The sequence below is a fragment of the Pongo pygmaeus genome, chromosome 22 (assembly GCF_028885625.2).
Source record: "Pongo pygmaeus isolate AG05252 chromosome 22, NHGRI_mPonPyg2-v2.0_pri, whole genome shotgun sequence".
In the NCBI taxonomy this organism is placed as follows: Eukaryota; Metazoa; Chordata; class Mammalia; order Primates; family Hominidae; genus Pongo; species Pongo pygmaeus.
In genome coordinates, this window is record NC_072395.2 from 34,020,345 (window position 1) to 34,039,231 (window position 18,887).

At 32.8% G+C, this 18,887-nt stretch overlaps 1 protein-coding gene across 2 annotated transcripts in view; it reads left to right on the forward strand.

The window, feature by feature from the left end:
- Positions 1–18,887, forward strand: part of NCAM2 (neural cell adhesion molecule 2) — a 564,569-nt gene that overhangs the window by 527,340 nt on the left and 18,342 nt on the right. For both annotated transcript variants that reach the window (XM_054468800.2, XM_054468803.2), the window contains exon 16: positions 3,020–3,224. In XM_054468800.2, the coding sequence (XP_054324775.1) occupies positions 3,020–3,224 (205 nt within the window). The remainder of the gene's footprint in view (positions 1–3,019; positions 3,225–18,887) is intronic.

Sequence of the window (18,887 nt, forward strand, 5' to 3'; positions counted from 1 at the left end):
ATATTTACTTTGTACTGGGCAATAAGTGCTGGCGGTTAAGTACATTACCGCATTCACACAATGTTCTCAACAAACTTGTGACCTATTTTTGGTTGTTATTTTTATTATAACTGTCTCCATTTTAATAAAGAGGCACTTCAGTCTGAGAGATATTAGATGGCTTACCCCAAAAGCTAATGATGGTAAGTGATGAAACCAGGCGTTTCTTACTCCTGATGCAGTGTTTTTAAGAACAAAGCAAGAATCTTCATACTTAGGAAAGGTAAATGGGAATGTGTATAATAAGTCAGATATATTGTCATTGATTTATAGGATTTATTGCCTAGAACTGTCTGCATGTGAGAAGAACCTAAACGAAGTAGCAGAAGAGTGATCCCTTCAAACCAATAGGATCATCATGTGAATGTATACACCAGGGCTAAACCACAATTATATATTTTTTTTCCAATTTTTTTCCTGAGTTTTAGTTGTTGAGTAATGTGCAACATATCTAAAATGAATACATTTAAAATTGAAGAAAATATTGTATTTTCATATAATCCAATATGTTTCATAGGTAAGTTGACTTCACTGTATTGTAATGATAGATTCAGAAGTGAGTCATTTATATTTGGAAATGGATAATGGAAGAAAATATATACCATGATTTTTTTAACTGCAAACAGAAATCCTAGCTTGCTTGATATATTATTTTTGTAGCATGAGGCAATAGTTCTTTTTTAAATCATGCATAGAGATATACCTTTGAAAAACTGATAACTAATCTTTGGAATCTCATATTACACTTGTTTATTGAGATTTAGCAAACTAAAAAAATATTAAATCCCCATGGCTGGAAAAATACGATTCTTTCTCTAGTTATTCCTCAAGTGGTTTCATGTGCAAAGATAATAGTTCTGTCAAAACCAGAAAATTTCCCGGATACTAGCTAAGCAATTTTACTAAACTATCACCATCTAAGTAGCATGTTAAAATTTGGTATAGGAAGGTATTGAAATTGACATGAATTCATTATTTTTTTCACACTACCTTGTGTTTATTACTAGTTTTTCTTCATGAAAAACAAAATAATTTCAATAAAAATTATACTTGCTTGGACATGAGCATTCTAAATTTGTTAATTCAGTGACTAAGTAATTCTCATTTGCCATATCATGATGACATTGTAGAAGTATATTTGCAAATGTGAACCACAAAGTTGCTGGGATGAAGTGCCAGGCAAAATCACAAATTGAATGATTTTTTTTTCAAAACTGAGCTGTTTGCTTTTAGAATTATAAGAAGTAAAAATAACTTAAACCTATTTTTTGAAAAAAAACTAAAATAATGTAGACATGACACTCAGTCATCCTACAGAACTAGTATTCAGACAAGTCTGACATACTCAAAGTCGACCTGCTAGTGCTTGCTTTTGTATGTTAGCAGTTGTTCTGATTTCTTTGGATCACTATTTCTTCAAGTTATTATTAAAATGTTAAACCTAAGTTTAAAAATATCACATAGGAAAACTTTTTATACATATATAAAACATATACAGGTTTTATATACATATTTTTTTCAGGAGTGGTTTTCTCACAATTCAAATTTACATCCATACCTGTATCTGTCACTTGTGTTTCACATCACTTACATATTTGAACATGCAGTTATTATGCTGAGTAATAAATGCATTTTGTCATTAAAAAGACTAAACCGGGCCAGGCACGGTGGCTCACGCCTGTAATCCCAACACTTTGGGAGGCCAAGGCGGGCGGATCACGAGGTCAGGAGATCGAGACCATCTTGGCTAACACGGTGAAACCCTGTTTCTACTAAAAATACAAAAAAATTACCCAGGTGCAGTGGCGCCTGTAGTCCCAGCTACTCGGGAGGCTGAGGCATGAGAATTGCTTGAACCCGGGAGGTGGAGGTTACAGTGAGCCGAGATCGCACCACTGCACTCCAGCCTGGCGACAGAGCAAGACTCCATCTCAAAAAAAAAAAAAAAAGACTAAACTGTTATGCAAGCTAATTCTTAACATGTGTTAAGAATCATTTTGAATGCCTATCAAATTATATTTCTTCCTTATTCTTCTAGATAATACATTATCACCAGTCTATGTCTTTTCGTTGTCATTATTTTCTAATCCGTGTTGTTATAGCTGTGGAGTCTACCCTCAGATTCTACTACAAACACATAACACGTGATTCATCTTCATTACTGCTTGCTCCACTCGCCATTTCAATTTTATCTATCAGAATACTTCATCTTCTTCCCGTTCACCTCTTTCCTGGTTACTTTCTTTGTGTCTTTTGGGATTTCCTGCCATCATATGCCAAAGAAAAGTGGTTTCCATCTTCTCCTACCTTCTCATGATAGAAACTAACAGAAGGTCATAAATACCGTAGCTATAAAATGTTGCCTTTAATCTAATGTATTTGTTAAAATATTAACTGGAGAAATACACGTGATCCATTTCTTGCAAAATGATAATTCCTAAAATATTCATAAAAAGGTATATTTAAATACATTCTCTGTTAAAGCAAAGCGCTCAGAACCATCCATTTGCAAGTTTAAGTTTTAAAACTAACATAATCTCATATAGAAGATCTATTTAACACTTTTCACAGAAGTTTTGACTGTAATTTTCTTTTAACATTGTGATGATCTATTAATGGGTGTCATTTTCTGATAAAGTACATTTAGGGATATGATAATATTCATTATCTTCCCCACAGGGATTCAAGAGGTATATTTAAAAGAAGAGTTATTTAGACACTTTTTCTTTGTTAATTAAAAAAAAGAAGAAGTTTGAAAAAGATAGTCACATAATTAACATATCAATTGCTTAAAATATTGTTTGAAACCAGGGAATAGGTGTCAACAATCATGAAATTGAATTCTGCCAGTTACTATGACTTTATTCTGTCTCTTAAATTGAATTATTGGATAAGATTAATTTTTAAAATAATCATCTAATATTTTCTAATTAAGAGGTTTTCCGTTTTTTTTTTTGTTTTTTTTTTTTTACTTTTTAAGACACGCTGTTTAACGGTCTTGGGCTTGGAGCAGTCATTGGCCTGGGAGTTGCTGCACTGCTGCTAATTCTTGTGGTAACAGACGTCAGCTGCTTCTTTATTCGGCAATGTGGGTTGCTGATGTGCATCACTAGGAGAATGTGTGGAAAGAAAAGTGGCTCCAGTGGCAAAAGTAAAGAACTCGAAGAAGGAAAAGCTGCATACCTGTGAGTATCAGGCATCTACATCATGTCATACTAAACAAGCGCCACAGTCAAGCTCGAGTGCTTTACTTGAGGGCTTTGTTTTTTCGAAGTAGGGTAAGGAGTTTGATTTTGCAACATTGGACAATGCACTGCCTGCTCTCTGACCTTAAAACCATGTATCCTTGAATATAACCTAGAACAAAGTGACTTTGACAGCAGTTTATTCAAAATTAAACCTCACAATGGGATCTTCACTGACAAGAATCACTACCATGATTTATAGATGATAAACATATAGATGGATGGATAGTTGTGCAAATGTATTCCATTTTGATTTATTCCACCGGTTTTGTTTACATTAAATAAAAGAAAGGCTTCAACAATAATCTGAGCTAAAAACTCAGTTGAACTAAGTTAAAAACAACAAAATTGTGGCAACTTCTACAAACGTAAGGCGTGACTACAACAGGCTTCATGTTTTTTTGTATAGAAAATATTATATGTGCTATAAAATACAATATTACAGATTCTGAATATACTATTCTAAAATTTGATCAAAAGTTGATTACTTGTTAGAATTTGCAGCTCTCTGTGTAGTTCTATTTAGTTAAGCAGAAAATAATTTTCAAGAAAATATGTAGATCGATTTTTTAGAAAATTATTTTGTCCTGTAAAAGGGAAATTTTGATGTTTTAATATTTCCATTTTGTTTTATTGTGTTTGTCTTTACATAGATATGGATCTAATTTCAAAAGTAGAGTATGATCAATGCAAAAAATTCACCAAGCAAAGGAAATCATACACAAACATATGCACACACGTTTGTGTGTTATGTGTGGGTTTGTATACATATACATGTGTGCATTAAACACAGCAATCAAAAAATAAACAGTCTTAAGAGTTCAGGACATTCCCTTTATTATTATTTTTAACCTTAAGTCCTTTCTACGCATACTTTTCTGACACATACAAAAGTGTTGAAAGACTTTAAAGCAAACAACCAGGTGGGTTCCACATTTAACGTTTTGTGCTATTTTGTCATATGTTTATTCATACTTCAATTCCTTACATTTTCTTGAATTTCAAAAAATCATCACATAACCCCCACATAATTCAACTTTCATATCATTACATAGAGTCTAAAATGTGTTTACATTTATGTAAGTAAAGCCACAGAATAAAATGCACCAAATGTTTCAGTTGAAGAGTTTGACAAATGTTTTTACATGTGTAATGCAAAACCGTATCACAGTTCAGAACCTTACCACCACATTCTGGAAGTTCTCTCATTTCCTTATCCAGTCCACCCACATTAACCTCCCTCACCCAGGCCATTGCTATTCCTGATTTTTCACCACAGATAGTTTTTGCTTACTTTGGAACTTCATATAAATGGATTCCTGCAATGTCTACCCTTCTGTAACTGACATCTTCAAAAATGTTGTATTAGGACCATTCATGTTTTGTATTTCAAGGACTGATTCTTTTTTATTGTTGAATAATTTATATTCTTTTTCTGTGCATATATTGAAGCATGGAAGGTCTCATACTGTTTTATAGACTCATTTGTCTTGGCTTTATCATATAATTTTGTTAAATTGTATCATTTACACCTTAAATTTTAAGGATAATTCTTTTATTTGAAAAGTTTTTACTTTAAAGTTTTTGCTTTTAAAATATATGCCAAAATATATATCATTGCTTTACATATTTCTATATTTTTGCTAATTGTTTTAACATTTTTACTCTCATGGAAATAGAATATTCTAAAAGGCTTAGCTATTATCAATGTACAGTTTAATAAATATTGACAAGCTGAGCATGCCCATTTTTAACCCTCAAATCAAGAAAAAGAACTTTATTATTTACGTCTCCTTTCCTGTCCCTATTCAGTCTCGTGCTAAGCAATATCCTGACTTCATAGCACCATAGACTAGTTTTTCCTGTTTTGCACTTTACATAAATGAGTTTATACTGTTGCATATGGGATATTTTGACACAGGCATACAATATGTAATGATCAAATCAGAATAATTGTAGTATCCATCACTTTAAACCTGTATCAATTCTTTGTGCTAGGAACACATTCCAATTCTACTCCTTTAGTTATTTGTAAATATCTGATAGATTATTTTTGGCTATTGTCAATCTATTGTGATACCAAATACTGAATCCTATTCATTCTGTCTAACTGTATTTTTATACCCATTAACTGTTCCTGCTTAAACCCCCATTCCCCCTTCCTTGTTACCTTTGCTAGCCTCTGGTAACAATTATTCTTTTCTCTTTCTCCATGAGTTTAAGTTGTTGTTGTTGTACCTCCCACATATGAATGAAAACACACAATATTTTTCTTTCTGCAACTGACTTATTTCACTTAACGTAATTTTCTCCAGTTCAATCAATATTTCCACAAATGATTTTCCACTGGGTATGTACCAAATTTTCATCCATTCATCCATGGATGGACACTTAGGTCAATTCCAGATCTTAGCTCTTCTGAATATTGCTGCAATAAACATGGGAGTGCAAATATCTCTTGATTTTTTTAAAATTTTCAATATATACCAAGCAGAGGAATCACTGGATCATATGGTAGTTTCTGCTTTTAGTTTTTTCAGGAACCTTCATGCTGTCCTCCATAGTGACTGTATTAATTTATGTTCCCACTAATCCACAAGTGTATAATGGTTTTCATTTTTTCACATCTTCATCTGGATCCATCATTGCCTGTCTTTTGGATACAAGCCATTTTAACTGGGTTGAGATGATATCTTATTATAGTTTTGATTTGCATTTCTCTGATGATGCTGAGCATTTTTTGTATACTTGCTGTCTACTTGTATGTTGTCTTTTGAGAGAAATGTCTATTCAGATCACTTGCTCATTTTTAATTGGATTATTTGTTTTGTTTCCTGTTGAGTTGTTTGAGATGCTCGTATGTACTGGTTATTAATTCCTTGTCAGATGGGTACTTTATAAACATGTCCTCCTATTCTGTGGGTTGTCGCTTCACTTTGTTAATTGTTTCCTTTAGTGTTCAGAATTTTTTCAGCTTGGTGTGATCCCATTTGTCCATGTTTGCTTTGTTTATGCTTGAGAGGTATTACTCAAGAAATTTATGCCCAGATCAATGATCTGAGGTGTTTCCCCCATGTTTACTCTAGTACTTTCATAGATTTGGTCTTCGATTTAAGTCATTATTCTGTTTTGATTTGTTCTTTGTATATGGCAAGAGATAGGGGTCTACATTCGTCATCTACATATGGATGTCCAGATTTCCCAGTACCATTTATTGATGAGACTTCCTATCTCCAATGTATGTTCTTGGCAGCTGTGTTAAAAATAACTCTACTGTAAGTGCATCGGTTTATGTCTGGGTTCTCTACTCCATTTCACTTGGTCTGTGTGTCTGTTTTTATGCCAGTAACATGCTTTTTTGTTTATTATACCTTTGTAGTATAATTTGAAGTTAGGTAATGTCATTCCTTCACTTTTGTTCTTTTGAGTCAGGATGGTTTTGGCTCTTGTGGGTCTTTTGTGTTTCCATATACATTTTACGATTTTTTTTTCTATTTCTGCGAAGAAAGTCATTGGTATTTTGATAAGAATTGCATTGAATCCGTAGATTTCTCTGAGTAGTATGGACATTTTAACAATATTTATTCTTTTAATCCACCAACATAAAATGCCTTTTAATTTTTGTGTCATCTTCAAGTTTTCATCAATGTTTTATCATTTTCATTGTAGAGATGTTTTACTTATTTGCTTAAGTTCATTCCTAGGTATTTCAATTTATTTGAGCTTTTATAAATGGGATTACTTTATTGGTTTCTTTTTCAAATTGTTTCCTGTTGACATGTGGAAATGTTGCTGATTATTGTATGTTGATTTTGTATCCTGAAACATTACTGAATGTGTTTGTTAGTTCTAATAGTTTTTTTGGTGGAGTTTTTAGCATTTTCTAAATATAAGATCTATCATCATAAGAAGGATTATTTGACTCCTTCCTTTCCACTTTGGATGCGTTTTATTTCTTTATCTTTCTTAATTGCCCTGACTAGGATGTCTGGTAGTACGTTAATATCAGTGGTGAAAGTAGACATCCATCCTTGTCTTGTTCCAGATCTTAGAGGAAAGGCTTTCCATTTTTCCTGGTTCAGTATGATACTAGCTGTATTATTTATTTTCTTCTACTAATTTTGGGTTGGGTTAGCTTTGGCTCTTCCAGTTCTTTAAGATGCATTGTAAGGTTGTTTAGTTAAAGTTTTTCTGCAATTTCAGTGTAGGTGTTTATTGCTGTAATGTGCCACTTAGTACTACTTTTGCAGTATCCCATAGGTTTTGGATGTTGTGTTTCCATTATCATTTGTTTCAAAAAATTTTAATTTTCCTTCTTAATTTCATTGACTTAATGGTCATTCAGGAGCATATTTTTTTAATTTCCATATGTTTCTATAGTTTCCAAAGTTCCTCTTTTTATTGACTTTTAGTTTATTGTTTTCTGTTGTCAGAAAATACGCTTGATATGATTTCAATTTTTTGGAATTTTTCAAGAATTGTTTTGTGGCCTAACATATGATCTATTCTTGAGAATGTTTTGTGTGTTGAGGAGAAGAAAGTGTATTCTTAAAAAGGTGGATGAAATGTTCTTTAAATGTTTATTATGTCCATTTGGTCTATAGCATATTTTAGGACTTACGTTTCTCTGTTGATTTTCCACCTGGATGTCTTGTCCAATGCTGAAAGATGGGTTTTGAGGTTCCCAGCTATGATTTTATTAGGATCTTTCTCTCTAGGTCAAATACTATTTGCACTGTATATCAGGGTTTTCCAATGTTGGGTGCATACATATTTATAATTGTTATATTCCCTTGATTAATCAATCCCTTTATCATTTTATAATGACCTTATTCGTCTATTTTTATAGTCCTTATTCAAGCATCTTAGTCATTTTCTATTAGGTTGTCTTTCTTTTCCTTACTGTTATGTAGGTGTATTCTTTCATACAACATGCTCTACATATATAACCTGGGATATACATATAAATTATATATATACAATTTATTATAAGTATACATAAACCTATATATGGTATAATGAAAATTATATATAATAAAATATTTACATATGAAATATAATTTTACATATAACCTCTTTTCTTATTTTTTTTAACTGGCAAAATGTCTCTGGGGAGGCTGAGGCGGGTGGATCACCTAAGGTCAAGAGTTCGAGACCAGCCTGGACAACATGGCGAAACCCCGTCTCTACTAAAAATACAAACATTGGCTAGGCATGGTGGTGGGTGCCTGTAATCCCAGCTACTCAGGAGGCTGAGGCAGGAGAATCACTGGAACCCGGGAAGTGGAGGTTGGTTGCAGTGAGCCATTGCACTCCTGGCTGGGCAACAAGAGCAAAACTTTGTCTCAAAAAACAAACAAAAAACAAATGTTTTCTCTGGTGAACAGAAGTGCCTAATCTTCATGTAGTTTAATATTTTAATTTGTCTCTTGTCTTATTTTTAAAATATTTGCCTATCCTGAGGTCACTAAGGCCCTCTATATTTTCCACTAAATCTTTATCATTTCACATTTTACCTTTAGACATACAATATACCTGAGTTAGGACTCCACACACTTTTCAGTTAGTATTTTTTAAATTATCTTTAGAAAATAGCACTAGTAATTGTAGTAATTGAAAATGTCATTCTTTTCTCACTAATAGCAGTGCCATGGTTGTGACATCTCAGGTGACAGAATTCGAATAGCTCTGTTTCTGTTCTTCTTATTCTATTCCACTTTTCACTTTCTCTATCCTTTCACCAATACCAGGCTTTATTAACCACTAAATCTTTGCCATAGTTGTTTTCTAACTGATAGAATAAGTCCTCCAAGTTTGTCGTTCTTCAAGATTGTTTTCTAGTCTTGACTCACATATCCATTCAAATCAACTTGCAATTCCAAATTCTAAAAATGCTGCAATTTGTATTGGGAGTGCATTCATTTTGCAGATCCATTGAAAGAGAATCAATATCTTTGCAAGATAAGCTATTTTAAGCAACAAGCCAATAATAACCTGTGTGAGCTTTTTAAATAATCTAGATTTACTTATGAAGTGAAATTTTTAAAGTACCTTATTCTTGCATGTACAGTCCTTTTAGGTTGCTGCATATGTTTAAGCAGATGGTGTTCTGCACGAATCCAAAGAGGGCTATTCATGGGGGTCATGACACCACTTGACTTATGAGAAAATGAGTGCAGTAAACTTAGGACCAATTCCCTTACTTCAGTAAAGAGTTATTCATTAGAATGTGTTATAACTAAACAATAAATTTTTTAAAAAATACTTCTACCTATAACCATTTGTCTTAAAATATGTATACTCATGAAACATAGTGAAATCATCAAGATAGTCTCTAAATTTTAAACAGAATTATTTTTATTTTTTGCTAGAACCAAAGCAAATTGCTTTCCTAACAAGATATTATCACTAATGTACTTTTTAAGTTTGAAAAAATGCTGACTTTTCCCAATTCTCATTTCATTGAATAAAGTAATTTCGATAGAATTAATTCAGTGGAAAAATTTGCTACCTGTAATACCATAATTCAAATCCAATGTATTATGGACACTCACCCTGGGTATGACCATGAACTAATACTGATAAGACACTATAAACAATGACAGCTTAAACCCGTGTAAAGTTCTGCATAATGACCACACTTAGCTAGAATTAACTGTTGAGTTTAGGTGTTTGAAATCTTCTTATTAAATTTTATCATTTATAACTGAAGAAGACATCAATTTTAGAGTTTTTGTATTCCTTGCCTATAAAAATGAGACCATGGGCCATGTAATTTTAAACTTTCTTTACAAATCTAAAATTATTTCACTCCAATTATGAATTGTTCAATAAATAAGTCTACAGTTGATAAGATCTCAGGATTTTGAGGGCGCCAGAAGCATACTGTATGTCCATGTATAGAATGGAAGTAGAAGTGACAAAAACACAAGTTTTAGAAAACAAAAGGAACAAAAGGCATCCTACCCTTGCAATTACTCCCCAAAGAACCACATCTACAGTTTGTACTCTTTTGTGTCTGGCTTCTTACAGAAAAGCTTGTATTACTCAGAAGAGAAGAGTAAGGTCTACAGTCTCTGAGAAATAAGAATAAAAATCCTTGCACAGGCATTTCATAACATCAGTGCTAACAAATGGAGAGACCATTGAGATAAAAATTAGTTTGGCAAATAATATATTTTATTTAAAATATAAACTAAAAATTCGTTTGGCAAATAATTATTAGTTTGGGAAATAATATATTTTAATAATCTAATAATAAAAGTTTTTTTTTCAATTCTAAGGCAGAAGTAATCATTACTTTTCTTAAAATGAAACCCCATATGCCAACTGAGATTTGTTTTTCAAAATTGAAAAACAAAGGCTTTTAATCCACTTTTTAAATATTAAAATTCTTCTGAATTTCTATGTGCCTAAAATTCAAGAAACTTAACGTTTAAATGTTCCTGTAATATCACATTTTATTTTGTACACCAGTGTTTTTTCTCTTCTCTTTTTTCAAATCTGTCTCTTTCTATTGAGAAAATCTAGAAGTCAACCATCTGTATTTTTTTCCACTTTCAACTTCCTCCCTCATTGCTTAATCTCTTCTATTTTTGGCTTATGCTTCACTAAAGCTGCTCTTTTCAGTCGAGAGATTTTATGTTGATCAAATCTCATGTCTTACTTTAGTTTTCAAATTCTCAAACCATCTTGGAGAATGTGATATTGTTTACATGTTCCCTTACCGACATTCTACCATCCCCTTCCAGGACTCTGTATCATCTTTTTTCTCTGTGTTTCCTCCTCAGTTCTCTTTCTTTATGTATAGTTTATCCCATAACTCCAAATATCACCTCTACATGTATGAATACCAAATAAATGTCTGTGTCTGGTCCTTATCATTCTCTTGGGCATCAGGATGCCTGTGTGTGTCTATTTCTAAACAAAATGGCAGTAATTGAAAATGTCTGAAATCTAACTTAGAATGATTACTCCCAAATTATTTTCTGTTTCTGTGGTCCTCATCTCTGTCAATGGAATCAGTATATTTCCAGTTCCACTTCGATTCCACTTCAGATGCCTCTAGCTCAATAAAGATTTTCTATTTCATCAACTTGGCTAAAATCCTGTTTTACCTGTGTACTCCTGTTTCATTCCATTTGTCATATTCTTATATCATTTATTACATATTTTTGTATTTATTTCTTAGCGTTGTTTTAAATAAGCCATTCTGAATAAATTATAAGCTTCTTGATTATTGGCATTTGTTCATATTAACATTAACATTGTACCAAATGGTCTTTTTCTGTCACATATAAGAAGACACTAGTTTCTACCTTCTATTCTGTAGATAGTATGCAAGGAACTAGAGGGATAGAAAGCTATGTGTTCTTCTTGTGTTGTATTGTTTTCAAAACCTAACTCAAAAGTCTCATCAGTTTTCCCTCAGTAAGTAGTGACTTAAAACTTTAATACGGCCGGGGGTGGTGGCTCACCCCTGTAATCCCAGCACTTTGGGAGGCCGAGGTGGGTGGATCACCTGAGGTCAGGAGTTCAAGACCAGCCTGGCCAACATAGCTAAACCCTATCTTTACTAAAAATACAAAAATTAGCTTGGCGTGGTGGTGCGTGCCTGTAATCCCAGCTACTCGAGAGGCTGAGACAGGAGAATCGCTTGAACCTGGGGAACCAAGATGGCACCACTGGACTCCAGCCTGGGCTACAGAGCAAGACTCCATCTCAAGAAAAATCAAAATAAAATAAAATAAGAGTTTATCACCTTGTCAGAGAGTACCATTTTCAGCCTATTTTTAAGTAGCTGTGAAAAGATTCCAAGAACCAGTGGAAAAATAAATGAGCTTGAATCTCAGTACACTTGGACAAGTCATTCTGACTTCTGTGAACATTAGTTTCTTTATTCATAAAATGAGAATGTACAGTTCTGCTCCACATGTTGTGTGACATAAGTAAAGAAATGCATGCAATATATGTAAAATTACCCTTATAATGCCTGGCATTTAATAATAATTATGCAGCAGGGTTAGAAATACAGGAGAATCAATTCTTCATAGCTACATTTTTTTAACATCACCAAGCCTATTTCAATTTTACTAGATTGTTTGTCTATGACCATTTGTTATGTATATTCTGTAAGGGATATTTTTACTTCATGAGATGGTAATTAGATAATATATTTCAGTTCAAAAATTAGATTCAATTGTTCTCAAACAAATGCAAACTGCATATTTATTGGACATGGAATAAACTAAAGAACTAACATAAATTAGCCTCTACTGCACACTAAATGAGATACAAATAAGAGACATGGTAAATACAGTGGAATCAATTCATTTCCAATATTTGCTGCTTTCTTCATCATTACCTTTTATGCCTCCTAATAATTTTCTGTACTTTTATATTGTCTTCCTAACTAAACAAACAGATCACAAAACTTAGTTTTAGTTGTTTTATTTAAATAGAGGTACACGATAAAAACACATAGAATAAATATTATACATAATAACATCATTACATGTACTATATATTATGTTATTATATATAAAGGTATAGATAGAGATATGTATTAAATTTTATAAGTCTTCTCTTTTGCCCATCCACTGAGCAAATATTTATGGAATAAATGCCAGGTTATAAGCACTTTTATAGAACTTGGGAACGAATTAGTAAGCAAAGCAAACAATAATTTTGTTCACATGGTGTTCAAGTTATTGTGGAAGATGGCAGTTAATAAATGTTAACTAAAAACGAAATGTCCAGTAGTAATAAGCACTAAACAAATGAAAGGCAGGATGTTAAGCTGTTATTTGATACTGTGTCATAAATACCTCTCGGGGGGTGACATTAAGCTTAAGGGTGGGTAATAAGGAGCCGGTAATATAACAATCAAGGGACAGAACATTCTAGGCAGGTGTAAAACAATTAATGTAAAGTTTCTAACATGGGAATAAGCTTGCTATGTTCAAGGACGAATGAAGCTTAGTGGTGAGAGTCAGAGAAAGAGAAACTGGTATAAATATCAGATGATTGGGAAATTATCTGGGGGCCAAAGTATTATTCCATCTTCTTGGGTCAAAGAAAAGGATCTGAATTTTATTTGAAATAGAAGACTACTAGAAGAGTTTTAAGAAGATGACTTTTGCTATTGTGTGAGGAATGGGTTATTGGGCATGATAGGTTTAGGGGAATGATTTAAAATCAGGGAGACCAGGTAAGAGGAGCTTGAAGTAATCCAGATGAAAAAAGTTGGGGTTTTTTTGGCCCAAGGCAGTGGTATTACACTTATATAAGAGTGAGTATATTTCAGATATAGTTGAGGTAGTGTCAGTCACCTGATTGATTTTATATTTGGGTTAGGGAAAGAGAGAAATCAAAATGTACCTACATGATTTTGTTTGGTTGTACAAACAACCAGGTGTATGCAGTTGTGCTGTTTATTTTTATATAACCCTGCTATTTGTTAATTTGTCCACCAACACCTCTGTTTTTAAATCCTGCTGAGTTTAATTAACCTTAAGGAATTGGGAAAATGAAAATATGTGGTTAATTCCACGCTTATTATTGATCTCACAATTTTTATATAAATTTCTTCTGCCTTGGGAAAACAGCTTTCAGCTCTTTTCGAAAATGTAGTGTTCAAGTTTGAAAAAGATATAAAATCTTAATGAGGAATAGGGTATAACTGATTTGACTGTTCGGATTTATACTAGTTTCTAAACATGATCCCAAGCATTCTGAGACTAGCTCTTTCATGTTTTCAAAACTTATGACTATGATGATTTATTAAAACCACATTAATTACACCAGAGCATTTTCGTTTTAAGAGCATCTCACGGCAGAGAAAAAAAAAATTAAGATCAGTGTCATAGAGGATAGTATTAGTGTAAAGTTCTATTTTAATTTGGTTCTTATCAAGTTAAATTACTATATATCTTGCATTCTCAGAGTTTTTCTTATCAAAATGACTAATAATACTTTTTCACCAAATTATCTTTTTATTGTTATTTACTCAAGCATAATTTACTAAGCATTAATACTAAAAATATTTATTAAACATCTATACAACAAGAGACAACTCAGCTTCTGTGAATACAACTTGTGAAAAAGCAGACTCATTCCTTTCTGTCAGGAAACATTTATTCTGGCAGGAACCACATTTTAATTTAAAAAAATCAAATGATAAATAAATTAATAATTTTTTATTAATGTTATGTAAAATAAATAATTTACCTACTCATATTTATGTAAGCAAGTTGTGAAAGAACTAAAGCATAAGGAAGAGTAGGAATTAACTAGCTGAAGTGTGTATCTGGTGGGGTGTGTGGAAAATGGTTCTTCAGGCAGAGGGAATGGACTGTGTAAAAGGCTTTGTTATAAAAGAAAGTAGGATTTGATACAAAAGCTGAAGAAATATGTATGGAATATCAATTGTATTTTCTGAATAACACTGACAAACAAAACAAACCAAAACAATACTCCCGGTTTTCAGCCCAGCATGCAAAGAGATTAAAAGTTGCCACTCTCTCCTAACAAACCAAAAGCTAAACAAACTGAAATCAAAAATTCTTCTTAGATTCATAAGAAAAATGTGGTGTTACTGCAAACTACCATCCTGAAAATTGAAGAGGCAGAGAGGCAGATGCAGAAAATCACAACTTATCAGAGCAGAAACCTGTAAGCAGAAACGTCGGTGAGAACCAGTTCAGGAATAGGAAAAAAATGTAAAATGTTATTGATGAATTGGTAGAGGCTCGATGTGGACAAACTTGTGAGTTGAAAACTCCAGGACAACTTAGTCATAGGAGGTCCTATGCTTCTGAGAATTTTACCTTCAGGAGCTTAACCAAGTTGTTACAATGCATATTGGAGAAATATCTCTTTATGTTTCTGGAAATAGAAGTGGGAAGTAACTACATTAAAATATATCAGAGCATTCTGTTCTTAACAAAGTCTACTCTCAGGAGAAACTGTTTAACCAGAGCCTAACGTGGGGTTTTTAACAGAGCCCAGCTGACCCGTTGAATGGAAATAGCCAACACCACCCGGCTCTAGGTTTCCCCCTGGAAATCCCCAGCTCCAGCCCACTCTAGTCATTCTGCCCCACCAAGGCTGTGGGAGGATCTGAGAAATGCTTGTGAAGTTTACAGCCAGAATCACGGACTCACTAAAGGACTGAGACCTAATCATGGGATGATAGTCTCTTCTTCTGCCCCACACATTACCTCCATATTACTAAAGGCCTATTGATTACATTTACCCCTACTCAGTATGTTATGTCTAGCTGTCAGGGAAAAAATTACAAGGAGTACTAAACAGCAAAAAACACAGTTTGAAGAGAGAGGCAGCATTAGAACCAGATTTAGATATGATGGCGATGTTGGAATTATCAGACTAGGAATTTAAAATATCGATGATTAACATGCTAAGAACTCTAACGGGTAAGGTAGACAATAAGCAATAACAGATGTGCAATGTCTGCAAGCACAGAGATGAAGATTCTAGAAAAGAGGAATGTCTTCGATAGGCTTATTAGAATAGAAACAGCTGAAGAAAGAATCTCTGAGCTTGAAGGTATCTCAGCAGAAACTGCCAAAATGGAAAGGCAAAGAGGAAATAAAAAAAAAAGACTCAAACAAACAATTAAACTAACAAAAGAACCAGAACATAATATCCAAGAACCACGGAGTAAATACAAAAGTTACAATATATGCATATTGGTCATATTAAAAAATGAAGATAGGGACAAATAAACAGAAGTATTTGAAACAATAATGACAGAATTTCACCAGATTAATGTCAGGCACCATACCATAGATCCAGGAAATTCAAATGTGTAAACTCAAACATGTAAAAAAAAAATGCCCACATATATACATCATATTCAAACTGCAGAAAATTAATGTGTATATATCCATATATAAATATAGATATAAATATATCATTCATATTCATATATATGAATGAATAGTATATTTATATATTTTATATATGATATCCATATACATGAATAAGAATATGAATACTATATTTATATATGAATATGAATACATATGAATGAATACTATATATGAATATGAATATATATGACTACTATATTTATGAATATGAATATATGTGAATACCATATTTATATATAAATATGATTATATATGAATGAATAATATATTTATACATATATATTCCTTATCTATATAGAATACTGAAAGGAGCAAGAGAGCCAGAGGTAAAAACGCCCTTACTGATGGAGGAAAAATAAGTTTTACATCTGATTTTTCTGCAGAAGCCATAAAAACAAGAAGAGAGTGAAGTATTTTTAGTGTCGAGAGAGAGAAAACCCCACTAGTGTAGAATTCTGCCTCTGTGGAATGTGAAATTCTCCTTCACATGTGCAGCAGAAAGAATGTCCTTTCTCAGACAAACAAAAATAGAGGGCATTTTTTGCCAATAGACCTGACTTGCAAGAAATGTTTGAACAAGTTCTTTTTTTCTTTTTTTTTCTTTTTTTTTTTTTTTTTTTTGAGACAGAGTTTTACTCTGTTGCCTGGTCTGGAGTGCAGTGGCATGATCTCGGCCCACTTTCACCTTTCCCTTCCGAGATTCAAGCAATTCTCCTGCCTCAGACTCCTGAGTAGCTGGGATTACAGGCATGTGCCACCATGCCTGGCTAATTTTTGTACTTTTAGTAGAGGCGGGGTTTCGCCGTGTTGGCCAGGCTGGTCTCAAACTCCTGACCTCCACCCACCTCAGCCTCCCCAAGTGCTGGGATTTCAGGCATGGCCCTGAACAAGTTCTTCGGAGCAGAAAAATGCTTTAAACTAGAAACTCAGATCTCCAAATCATTGATCATTTTTAAATTGGACTTGTTTATGTTTTGTTGTTGTTGTTATTTCTTATTGTTGTTTTGCTACTGAATTGAGTTCCTTAATATTTCCTGGTTATTAATTCCTTGTTAATTGAATAGTTTGCAAATGTTTTTTCCTATTCTGTAAGTTGTCTCTTCACTTTACTGATTGTTTCCATTGCTGTTCAGATCCTTTTAAGCTTGATGTGATCCCATCTGTCCATTTGTTGTTTGGTTGCCTGTGCTCTTGAGGTCTTACTCAAGAAATCTTTGCCCAGACCAATGTCCTGAAGAATTTCCCCAACTTTTTCTTCTAGTAGTTTCACGGGTTCAGATCTTAGACTTAAGTCTTTAATCAATTTTGATTTGATTTTTGTGTATGGTGAGAGATAAGGGTCTGCTTTTATGCTTCTGCATATGGATATCTATCTAGTTTGCCCAGCACGGTTTATTGAAGAGGTTGTCCTTTCCCTAATACATGTTTAAAGAAAGGAAGTGCATCAGAGAAAGACTAAGTGAAGATAAATTAAAAACTTTTATTTTTCTTATTCTTATTCATAAGATTATTGAAAATAATGGAAACAATGTATTTTATATTATGTATATATACTATGTATAAGATAAATGAATGGTAAGAATATATAAGGGATGAGAAGAAAGACTTAGAAATAACTTATCATAAAGAACTCTTGCTACCCATTAAGCAGTACAGTGTTATTTGAAAATTGACTTCATTCAGTTCATTGTAAACGTATATTGAAAATTCTTGAACAACAAATAAAGTTAAAAAAGGATATCTGATATGCTAAGGAAAGAAAATTAAATCATATTGAATGCTCAATTGAAATCGCCAAAGACAGAAAAATAGTGAAAGACAAAAACTGAAATAAAGAATAAGGGCAACAAATAAAATAGTTACAAATATAGTAGATGTTAATCCATTGTATCAGTAATTAACTTAAAATTATAATTATCTAAATAGATCAATTGAAAGGTAGAGACTGTCAGAGTAAATTAAAAAAAAAAAAAAAAAAACAAGACCCAACCGGATATTGTTCACACCCACACACACACACAAAAAAAACACAATAAGAATAATGACACATGTGAATTAAAGATAAATAGATAGAAAAAGACACACTATGCTAACATGAATCAAATGAAAGCAGGAGTGGAAATATTGATGCCAGATGCAGTAGACTTCAGAGCAAGGAAAGGTATCAGGTTTCTAAACGGGTATTACCTAATCATAATGGGGTCATTTCTCAAGGAAAATATAGTGATCTTTAACATGTATATATTTAACAACAAAGCATAAAAATATGTGAGGCAAAAATTAATACAACTTAATGAGAAATACAGGTATCCACTTTTATAGCTGGAGACTTTAACGCTGCCCTATAAGGAACTAATTCAACAAGCAGAAAAAAAAAATGGAATACATGAACCCAGTAGGCAGAGGTTGCTGTGAGCTGAGATCGTGCCATTGCACTCCAGCCTAGGCAACAAGAGCGAAACTCTGTAACAAAAAAAAAAAAAAAAAAAGGAGGGTGGGGGGAGAATACAAAGATAAAAAGAAAAAAGTAAGAAAAAAGGGAAAATTTTGGAAAAAGGAGAAAAAAATAAAATCAGTAAGCACATTGCTTAACCAATCAACTTCAGTCAACTATATATGTCATCTATAGACTAATTAATCCAATAACAGCAGAATACATACACTTCTCAAGCTTGCCTAGAATATGCACCAAGATAGATCACAATCT